Below are 11,151 nucleotides of genomic sequence, written 5' to 3'. Positions count from 1 at the left end.
AATTGTCATTTGCTAAAAAGAGCTTAATCGTGTTTGCAAAAGTTTGTGGCGTGCTTTTTTTGAGTCATAAGTAAATAAAATTGATAATGAGCTTGTATGTCATGTCATGATTAGGACATCATTTGAGACGCAATGTCGTACATATGAGATAGCAAATCATAATGAGAAACTAAGTCATAATCATTAGAAATGATCTTTTAATGAGGTAATAACTAGGAGATGATAAGTCACTAGTTTGAGAAGGTTTCTCAACAAGTCTCACAGAATAAATGTCATTTTTTTCAGCAGTGGTGACAATGACCTTCCATACATTTCCTCCACTGTCCTGAGATGCAATATGACACCTGAACAGCTCGCAATAATCTCCCAAAAACACAACATTTTCTCAGTTCAAAAGCTTTTTATTTAACAACATGGAAGACAAAACATTAAATGTAGCGCAGGTAAACGCATTTTAAATGACAAGATTAATCAATGTATAATTATAAGTGTGTGGCCTCCCTTGTAGAACTTTGAAGAAAAAAAGGAAAAGAACCGGTCCAAAATAAATGCAAACCTCTGGTTGCCTCCTCAGCAGCAGCTCCTTGTTACACAAGCAGCATTATGGGATGCTCCGTCCGCCTCAAACACATCCCACTGCATCAGTAACACTTTCCTTAACAATTCTTTGTTAACAATAATATAACAGACCGTTACAGAACTGCAACTTACTTTTCAGAAAGATATTTTTGAACTTGAAAATGTCAGGCTGAGGAGAAAAAAAGGGAGCTGCAACTGACTATCGTCATTTATTTACACAAATAATGAGAAGGTGCAAGGCTAATGTGGGTGAATAGACAGTTTAGAAATGTCCTATACATGGTGAATCTCAACCCCGTTAAAAATGGTTATTCACTGGTATTTTTCAAACCCTTTAATAAATTGCGACGCATACTCCAAATTTAAACGTTACATCCTTCAAGCTCTCTCCACGCACTTTATTATAATTTATGCCGTTGAAGAGTCAGTGTATCCGGCCGGCAAAGTGAATGCATGTCAGCCAATATGCAGGTTAGGATTTAGCGGCTCCCTTTGACACAGCCAGGCCGATGAGGCCCGCCAAACCGGCCACGCCGAGGCCAATTCCCCCGACGATCGCCATGCCGACCAAGCCATCTAGATGTCAATGAATGTCAGCAATGTGGTTAAAGACAAAACACAATAGGGGTGAAATAACCAAGAAGGTTCTGACTCAGACTGGCTAGTACCTTTCTTCAAGGCCTTGACGATGAGTTTCTCCAGCTCCTGAGCCTGCTTGTTCCCTGGTTCATTCTTCAGAAGAGTTCGAATGTACTTCAGGGCCTTCTCATATTCCTGAAAGCGGAAACAGAAAGCGCTCTCAGATGGGTCCACGTTTTAAGATTACGTCAAATGTATGGGCGGCATTACGAATAATTGTAATGCTACGATCTCATTGTCAACAGAATGTTTGAAGCTGTACAAATACAAATGACTGCTTTCAGTAAGGAAACTTAACAACGGCAACATTGTTGCAACGGTAGGAATGGCACTCACTTTGAGTCTGTAGTTGGCCACAGCGAGGTAGAACAAGAAGTCCCGGGAGTCGTCTTTTGATGCCGTATGAACAAGTTCTAGGACAAAAAAAACACATTGATTACAACGGTTACATATTGGATTACATGAGAAAATGTTATCGCAATTCTCGGTGACGCGGACTAGTCCCTTCTGGGATATTTTTCTGGTAAATATGAGAAAAGCTAAGAGCTTTCTGAATAGTAATAATACATTAGAAACATTATCACTTTAGTTTATTGGAGATATGTCAGTGCCACTGCATACCCACATTCATTAACAAAATACATTAAATATTTCTATTGTAATAATAGAAACGTTCAAATCTGAAACATTTAGTTGGTAAATTTCACATATTTTAGGGAAAGAGTCATAAAAAGTCATACACAGACACATCAACCATTATGATGCACAAAGAAAAGAGAATATACATTCCTACATATATATTAATAAAAATAAAACGTTATAAAATGTGCCCCAGATTAATGTATTCAAACACTTTATGGCATTGCTTATATATTATGTTTGGATAGCATGCGATTTAAAATATCGTATAACTGCTTCTTCACAATATCCAAAACCCCAAACATATGTTCCAGTCGGTATCTTAAGAAGGATCGTTTCCTATTTAATATTTAGAACTTATTAAGCTTTAAAATATCAACATGAGGCCCGAAATCCCCACTATAGCTAGTGTACAGTACAACATGTATCTTGGAGTACAACGAGAAACTCACCTTCCAGGAGCGCGATGCCCTTCTTTATATCATCTGTGTATTTACTCCTGATCAGACACCACGCATACTCAAACTTGGTTTCTTTGGAGACGGCTCCCTTCGCCTGCTCACTTTTGTACTTCTTCTCAAATTTCTGGAATATCAGAAGAGAAATTAAGCGACCAAATCATGTTCAAATACATTAACGCCGTTCCTCGCTATTGGTTTTAGGTGTCGTTTATTGCTTGTTTGGGCCAATGTTAAAGAATTAGCTTGAGTTCTGTATGTTTTGCTGACTAGAAAACTTGAATTGACATTCACCACATTCCCAAACCGTTACTGGCACGACTAGTTATGTCAATAGACGCAAATGATGACGTCACGCTCACGGGTTTATGATCATAACCGCTAGCATTGGTCAGATGCCTGTTAGCATTAGCCAGCTACGTGACGCGTCAAAGTATCTTCCGACACGTCGCTTTTTACGCTGGTTTCAGCATTTACCGCGAGAACACACGTTCGGAATACATCACGTGCGTGTCACCTATAGATCGTTGTGTCCGTTTTGTTAAATTAGCAGGTTTAATAAGAGGTTAACCTACCAAAAGGTCTTCTGGAGCTACCACATCGCTCACAACCGCCTCCATGTTTCCGGAAGTAGAGCCCGGCTCCGCCTTTTTTTATCACGTGACACATGGCATCATCTATGTTAAAGTCTGCGTTATTATAACAACATTAATAACAATACTAACAGCACTAACAACAAATAATTATAAATCAATACGTTGTAATCACACATATTGAGGGGAGAAATGTTTTTTTTATTGTTTTCGTAATTTGCAGTGTTGCCAATAACAAAAGCACAAAAGCACACATAATAAGACACTGCAGCTGAACAGTGATGTCCTGAGAGCGAGCTGAGGTTTCATCAGTTCTTTGCGAGGTGGGCCGAGGAAAAGGCCAGAGGCAACAGTTCACTGAGGCTGGTTTCTTTGTAAGTTCCATCCGGCTTGGTCAAGTATACAGTCAAGTCCGATCCAAACTGGGGAGAGACGAAATGTGTCAACTGGAATTGTTAAAGTTAATTATTTTCCTATATTGCCCAGGAATAAAATGATGCCATAGAAATATTAAATTCTTTATCTCAACTTTTACGTTGACCAAAAGTTTCCTAATAGTAAAAAATATATAAATAGAGAAAGGAATAACAACTGCAATCAGTGTAAAAAAAGGATGATGTTAAAGGTGATTAGTTCAGATGATGTACAGGAAAATAGAGGCACAAGGAAGTTTACTCAAGCATAACTCCACAGAGAATTCTAAAAACAAGCTGATCTGAATTGAAGGATCATTCTCACTCTGAACACATGTACTTTCTTTCTCTATTATTTATCTAAAAAAAACAACATCATTGAGGCGGAAAAGTGTTGTAGAGTTGTGGTTGTGCGTACTGGTCCTGAGAGAGAAGCCTCACCTCCATTAGAACCTGTCGACACGCTCCACACGGCCCAACAAAGCGGTCTTTGATATCACTGAGTACAAGCGAGGGAGAGATAATGTATCAGAATGTGTGCTGCGAGTATGTTGCACTATCGGAGAGGAGGTTCTGTCCAGTAGCACTTGTAGATTACCTTAATCACAGTAGGACACAGACTGCCGTACTCCAAACCAAACGTAGTAAGATCTGAGTCAGTCTCCATCGTTTATAGACTTGGCATTACCGAAAAACTATATCCTGAGGGCTTAAGTTTTAATTCTGCAGTCTCACCATGTCACAGCAATGGCAGTGAACCGCGTGTGTCCCTCCACCACGGCCCGCTGCACCGCCGTCCGCTCAGCACACACGGTCAGGCCGTAGGAGGCGTTCTCCACGTTACAGCCTAAAAGAGACACGCAAATACCAAAGACGCATAGAAATATAATAGTGTACAAAAAGGGTTGGGATCCCAGTTGTTTTTCTGTCTTTTTATTTGTATTCAAAAACTTGTATTTATTTTTTATCTTTATCTTTCTGTGTCCAGAAGATTTAATACAACGTAGAAAATGCTCATCATGCATCACACTAATTGTTGTATGTTATGTTATTGTATTATGAATTGTGTACCTGCAGCATTTTAAATGGTAAATGGTTTAACTCTTCCACAAGCTCTGGGATAAATGTTATTGACTGAATGACAACGAGTAGCAATTCAACTCACAATTATGGGCATTTATTTTTATTTATGGGAATTTATTTTTACCTATGGGAATTTATTTTTAAATATTAAATTTACTACAAGTAGGCCTATAAAGCTGCATCCGATAAAGTATTCAAGTGAACTACAAGTACCTCCGCATTGTACTTCACGCGGCATCGGAGCACACGCACACGGTCTCCTTTCCTCACGGGAGCGCACCTGTTGTGCCGTTACCTGTGATTATGGCGCCATCTGCTGTCAGCAGGGCGGCGCCGACGGGGAAGCGGCTGTAGGGGCAGTACGCCATGTCCCGGGCCTGCAGACACTCGGATACGAGCTCTTTGACTTTATCTGAGCACCGCAGAGAGACACAAATGATGTTCAACAACAAAACGAGGCGAGGAGAATCGCGTATCGAGGGTAACGGACCCGGTTTGGTGACTTTTGAATGTACTTGCCCGTCATTGCAGATGAGGAGTGTTTCTTTCGTGCTGGCAGGTGAGTTTTAAAAAAAGGGGGGGCAGTTCTGTTAATGTTTCAAAATAGAATCGGGTTCAACCTGTTTACCTGCACGTCATTGGCTGGTTGAACGCAGCGTCATCGATCCGTTTGGCGGCCGGGTGGGACCCGAACTACGAGGTCACGATGCGCCGAACTAAATAAATCAACCTCAACCGAAATTAAGAAAACTTTTAATTAAAACGGACATTCCTGCATAAAAAAGAGCCGTTAAAATAAACAGAGAGGACAAATGATAACTGCAATCTGTTGAATAAAAACGGGGGGTGAATAATAAGAAGAACACATGACAAAGAATTGACAAAAGGGAAGACTGTTTCTGAAATGAATTTATTAATCAATTGAATGGTATTGATTCATTCACTTTAAAACAGAAACGAATGTAATTTCATTCATCCAGCTTCTCAATTTGCTTCTCGTTCTTTTGTGATATTAAACCAAGTTGATACAACAAAACAATGAGATTAATAACACCATCTCTGCCTGTTGGAAATTCACTTCACTTGAAGCCTCCATCAGGCACCAAAAGTTACTGTCACCAGGCGGCCTGTAGGTGGCGCTAAAAAGCGGCAATAGAAATCCAACACTTTCTAAACTGTTGCAAGTTATTAGTGTAAATGGCCAGTAAAGACATTGCTCTGTGACTTTGCAGAACTTTCTCAGACTCTACATTTTTCATTGAGTGGATTCTTTTAATTCTTGAAGAACTGATTGCTAAATTATCCAAAGGAGCAGGACATTTATGACATTCATTTCAGCTGTTTTGGACTCATATTCATGACGCTTTACCGTACACACATGTCCGCAAATGCTTATTGATTTAAACCTAATACCTCACCGGTGGACTGGCAGGGCTTTTATTGCGGGGCGAGCCCCGTCTTTTGTTTGCCGGAGGCCATAAATAGAACCGGCATAGTGATGTCATCACAAGCGAGTATCAAAGGGCGCGGAGCCCCTTAAACACACACGGGTACCCCTCTCCGCCCTGCGCCCTTTAGTTTGTTTAGATGTAATGTTTGTCCTGCTTTTCTCCCTCACTTTTGTCCTGTAGACCTCCATAGAAAATTTATCATATGTTTTGTATTTCATGTTACTACATCCAGAGTAAACACGGTGTAAAAGGTCGTTTTACTTTTAGTTGTAGTGGATTTGAAGTAGAAAATATAAATTTTAAATGGAAATTAGTAATTGCAGATGCCCTAGAATTGTACCTGAGCCGAATCCTGCTTGCTTTTGATATTTCTTTTACCCCCTTAGATCTGATATCGGATGCTAATCGGATACTTGGCCTTTGTTCCCTCTCTCCTTCCTGTTATAACCGTCACCGGCCGTGTTTGACTTTCTCAGTGTGACAGTGGCGAGTTTCTCATTCGCCCTCCTTCGTTTGGGATAAAAGCGAATACTCGGAAGTGAGAGCTCAGGGGGAAAGGAGGGTAAAAAGCATGTGTTGTACGGGGAAGTGTGCCCGCCTGGTGGGCCTGATCCTGCTGCCTTCGGCCTTCATCTGCATGATCGCCAACCTGCTGCTGTTCTTCCCCGACGGGAAGCGTCTGGACAATGATCAGATCTCCCTCCAGGTCTGGCTCATGGGGGGCCTCATCGGAGGAGGCCTCTTTGTGAGTAAACGATTATCATCTGTGTACTTACACAGTTGGGTTTGTTTTATGTTTTTATCGTGTGTTTTATTGGATTTTGTCGCCGTTAACTCGGCTCTGTGTAAACCCGTAAAATCTCATGGAGCTTTTATTGGGTGTTGTTGCTTTTTTTTCAACCATGTAGTAGTTTTATCAATTTAATGAATACGTTTAATTCACTATTATATATCTATTTAATTTATTTTCCACAATGGCCTTTCCGTTGACTCTTTTTTGTACTGTAATCATTTGACACCCACATTTTCCCAGTTAATGTATCATAAAGGTAAGTACAGAAATGTTTTGTTAAACCCAACATACAAAAGATTTTGCTTTAAGAATCCTCAACCGATTAAGTAAGAAAGTACATTAACTAACGTGAACTTTGTACTTCAGTATTTTCCTTTAACGTCACTTTACACTTACCATCCAATAGAATTTACTAAACTACATTTGTTTGTCAGGTGTAATTACTCGACACACAAAACATATGAATTGTTACAGATGGAACCATCCTCCATGTATAAAGAATTATCCATTGACTCATCGAGCACAAGATCAAAACGCAACATACTTGAGAAATAAAAGTTGCCTGCGTGGTGCAGTATTACTTTTAGGATGTTTGCACCGAGGTGTATATTTTATACCATTGGTAAAACTTTTTGGGTGACCGTGAAGAGATTAAAACATCGCCGGCAATGAAACAAACACAAAACAGATTTGCTTTTGTAACTTTCCACCAACATTATCTGAACTCTTAAAAAGTTGATATGGGCCATAAATAAAACAGGAATATTTTGGTATCATAAATGGATCAGACAAACCTTTAAGCCTTGTGGGAAGAACACGTCTTTATGGCCCCGATATTACCAGTCGTAATAGGGAAGGTGGAGAAAAAAAACTCGATTCAGGTTCCACAAATATTTGCTTGAGGAGATAAGAGAACGTTCACACAGACACATACTCATTAAACTGCAGACGTGTAGAGAAAACGTATTATTCATTTGAGGAAACATTGGAAATGCTGAAATAGAACCTTTGCCAGAATGTCTTGCTCGATGAATGTTTTTCTCTTTTCTTTGTTTTTTCGTAGATGTTGTGCCCGAGCTGCTCCGCTATCAGGGCCGGGGGCAAGGGTTGCTGTGGAAATGGTTGCTGCGGCAACCGTTGCCGGGTGAGCGAAGCCATTTGAAGGATTTACATTTATACGTCAGTGTCGGGACCCGGCTGATAATGACGGGTCGTAAAAGGCCTGATGTCAAATCCAATACGGATGTATTTATTAATATTGGCCCACATGGACGGCCGAACACGTTAAAATATAATTTTATTTCCTGTACTTTGAATTTCTGATTAAATACTTTTCAGTAATAATATTTTACAGAAGTAGGGCTATGAACAGCGTTGATTTATTAGTATTCATTCATTTTTGTTTGAATTAGTTCTACATTATCTTTTGTTGAACGTGAGAGTTCCTCCTCAACCGTGGAAACAACACTCACTCAAAGCCCACTTACTTTGCTCAATTTCACCGTCTTCCTCAGTGGATGGGATTCATTTGAGTTGTCATGGAGACATATTTACTATGTTATTCATTTACAATACAAAATATTTTCCCGTGTGAAACCGGCCTCACAGGAGTGCGTTTGTGTCATAGATCCTGGACGGCCTTGAAGGGAAGCGTAGGGCGACTTTAGACAGATGCTAAAAGAAGTCCTCAAAGAGTGACCCGCCCCCCCAAAGAGGACAGGACCACTAATAAGCAACATGTCCCTACCCGTCCTCCAGATGCTGAACTCGGTGTTCTCCTCTGCGTTCGGGCTGGTCGGAGCCATCTACTGCACCAGTGTGGCCTCTGCCGGTCTGGCTATCGGACCCAAGTGCCAGGTGGCCGGGGGCCAATGGAAATACCCCTTTGAAGACCTCGGCACGTGAGTGCGAGGTTCCGTGCCTTTTTCTAGGCACGGAATCTCTGCCTTGATCTGTTACACTTTCTGTCACCGTATCCGTAAGTGCAGCAGAGGAGTTTCTGGGTTAGAAAGACAACAAGTGCAGTACTACTTATAATCCCGTAGGTGGCGCGCCGGTCCATCACTTTTCTGGGCGACGGATGAGCCCGTTCGTTCTTCTTCTTTTCAGTCTTCTCGTCAAACGTCATTAACAATAATGGGAAATCGTGCTGTTGCATGCAGGGAAATTTTTGGTGTCTTGATCACCGGTCGTGAAAAAGCAACATTTCTGTTTTTTTTTTCATTTGAGGAAGAGTAATCTAGTGGATCCACCTGGTCCCTATCACGATAACACGCCTGCCACTGCAATTCATTTTATGAGCACAGCTGTAAAAATGAGTCACCTGATAGCGACTCATCGGGTGATTGGAACGACCAATAATACATCTGAGCATGTTGACATGTGGGCTGTTGTGGTCCATGATCAGGGCAGTTTAAAAGGGCACCAGTGGTTAACAATGCATGCTGGGACATTAAGGCTTAACCTTCCATCAGAAAACTACAATTCCCCTTCTTTCTATATTTGGTATGTTTGCACTCGGTTAGTCATTTTGTAACAAGTCACTTTTCTCCAACAAAACTGCTCTTATTTCTACCAAAACCTCTTTCTTAATTCCTCCTCTTTCTTTTTTTCCCTCAAGCGCTTTCTTTCTCACTTGTTCCATTCCCCTTCTACACATTTTTCCTCAATTCAGTCATCCCCCTTTTTTTTTCCTCCTGGACCCCCCCAAAAAACCTGGCCCGGCCCTCACACACGCATTCACAAATATGTGTGTGTGTGTGTGTGTGTGTGTGTGTGTGGTGGACAGCGCTGACGCTCTGCCTCTCGTCTCCCTCGCAGAGGTAACAGCAGCTACCTCGTGAACCAGACGCTGTGGGCGACGTGCGAGTTCCCCAAGAACGCGGTGATGTGGCACGTGGTCCTGTTCTCCATGCTGCTGGCCGTGGGGATGGTGCAGCTGGTGCTCTGCGGCATCCAGGTGGTCAACGGATGCATAGGGTGCATCTGCGGGGACTGCCGCGAAAGGAAAGATGTAGGTGGACGTAACGTAACAATTCAATCAAACTAAAGTGCAGCTATTCTTGGAAGCTCGTTGAACGATTGAATGGTGTTTTGATTGCAGTTCTTCTCTTATCAGTAGGGTCACTGGTGGAAAACAGGAAAAAGAAAATGTTTTGCAGCTCAATCAATGAGCTTTAGCAGTGCCAGGCCGTGTGTTGCGACTAGCCGTTTCCTCTTGGTCTAAGCGAACTCGCTTTTACACAAAAGGTACAATAAGTAAACTGGCAGCTTGGTAGGAAAACTGAAAAAAGAAGGTCAAAGATGATTCGTACTTTTTAAAAGTAAGTTATACTTAAATTTAGATGAGGGTTGAACATTGACTGCACGGGCGTCACAAACGTCACTGCATTTGTCTCAGGAAGGACAAACGCGTCCACACGAGGACTGTATCAACAAATATCTACACATTACCATCACGCTCGCATTTATTAACAACTCTGTCATTCATCACATGCACTCGCTTCCTGTCCGGAAACATGAAATCAACATGTGACCTCTGTCCCGTTGCAGGATGACGGCGGACTGTGAAAGTGACGACGACGACCTGGTCGCTCACAGAGGGCCGGGACGCCTTTCTGCATTCGATACTCCTTTAATCACGTGAAATCTTTGCTCCCTTTTTGTTTGAATTGTATTCCAGCAGATGGTTCATCATCATTTATTGTGGAATGGGTCATTAAGTCGACAGCAGACTCCACGTTGGACTTGCGTACCAGCTGAACGTGACACACATGGCACATCAGTGAAGAATGAATAAATCGTATACCTGACCACCTGCTGTGTGAGCTTCGCTTCTGTCCCCCCCCCACACAGGATCGCCTGTGTAACTCTTTAACTCTGATTATACAGTTGAAAAACCTCTGCAGAATCCCTGTTAGTATCTCTGTCAATTACTCACCGCATGCTGTTTCCATGTGGCCAGACGGCCAGATCGAACAGGATAATTGTGTAACAAGGTCATAGGGCAGATCGCCCCCTGTGGACACCGTGAACGCTGCAGCTGCCTCAACAGAACGCGCGGCCTGGACCGCCAGCAGTCCGCCGGTGCAGGTTAAGCTCGTAATCCTCCGCCGCCACGGCTTCGTGGTAATTGTTACCTAACTTTTAAGTTAAAAGCCTGTTGCAGACCTGCACACGGGTAAATATAGACGCCAATCAACGCGGAGCCAAAGCCGAGTCTCCATCACGGTGCAGATGGAGGCGATGACGGCTCCGTGTGCAGCCGGGGGGGAGGGGTGGGGGGGAATAACAATTATACTTTTCGGTGGTCTTTGGCGTCTAACCCAGACAATTTTGCGCAAAATGTCACGTTCCTGTCCGCACGTAGGACGGAGCGGGGGGGGGGGTGGCCTGCGCGGCGTCCTTCTCGGCTGGCCGATTGGCTGGTGTTTAGCGGCACTCTTATGTAACGCACTGCACAAAGAGAGGAAGGGGCACAAGTGAGAAGAATTTGGAATGAAA

At 42.4% G+C, this 11,151-nt stretch overlaps 3 protein-coding genes across 4 annotated transcripts; 1 reads left to right on the top strand and 2 right to left on the bottom strand.

Moving 5' to 3' along the window:
* Window positions 1-380: 380 nt before the first annotated feature.
* On the bottom strand, window positions 381-3,051 carry fis1 (fission, mitochondrial 1). Its single transcript, XM_040182311.2, has 5 exons — window positions 2,891-3,051; window positions 2,310-2,442; window positions 1,555-1,631; window positions 1,248-1,353; window positions 381-1,155 (listed from the first exon to the last, which is right to left on the bottom strand). The coding sequence occupies exons 1-5, from the start codon at window positions 2,933-2,935 to the stop codon at window positions 1,052-1,054; spliced, it is 465 nt and encodes a 154-aa protein (XP_040038245.1). The 5' UTR covers window positions 2,936-3,051; the 3' UTR covers window positions 381-1,051.
* A 37-nt stretch (window positions 3,052-3,088) lies between these two features.
* LOC120822540 (zgc:103586) lies at window positions 3,089-5,093 on the bottom strand. Its single transcript, XM_040182312.2, has 5 exons — window positions 4,924-5,093; window positions 4,700-4,816; window positions 4,057-4,168; window positions 3,763-3,820; window positions 3,089-3,330 (listed from the first exon to the last, which is right to left on the bottom strand). The coding sequence occupies exons 1-5, from the start codon at window positions 4,928-4,930 to the stop codon at window positions 3,217-3,219; spliced, it is 408 nt and encodes a 135-aa protein (XP_040038246.2). The 5' UTR covers window positions 4,931-5,093; the 3' UTR covers window positions 3,089-3,216.
* tm4sf5 (transmembrane 4 L six family member 5) lies at window positions 4,766-10,463 on the top strand. Of its 2 annotated transcripts, none has more exons than XM_040182309.2 (6): window positions 4,766-4,963; window positions 6,242-6,600; window positions 7,712-7,792; window positions 8,407-8,549; window positions 9,469-9,661; window positions 10,201-10,463. In XM_040182309.2, the coding sequence occupies exons 2-6, from the start codon at window positions 6,427-6,429 to the stop codon at window positions 10,216-10,218; spliced, it is 609 nt and encodes a 202-aa protein (XP_040038243.2). In that variant the 5' UTR covers window positions 4,766-4,963; window positions 6,242-6,426; the 3' UTR covers window positions 10,219-10,463. The 2 variants fall into 2 exon arrangements, with proteins under 2 accessions (XP_040038243.2, XP_077961772.1); XM_078105646.1 differs by having other exon boundaries at window positions 4,803-4,963; window positions 6,332-6,600.
* Window positions 10,464-11,151: the final 688 nt, after the last annotated feature.

Source organism: Gasterosteus aculeatus, chromosome 7 (assembly GCF_964276395.1).
Source record: "Gasterosteus aculeatus chromosome 7, fGasAcu3.hap1.1, whole genome shotgun sequence".
In the NCBI taxonomy this organism is placed as follows: Eukaryota; Metazoa; Chordata; class Actinopteri; order Perciformes; family Gasterosteidae; genus Gasterosteus; species Gasterosteus aculeatus.
Note: the sequence above shows the minus strand (reverse complement) of the source record. Positions and strands in the feature narration are given on the sequence as shown.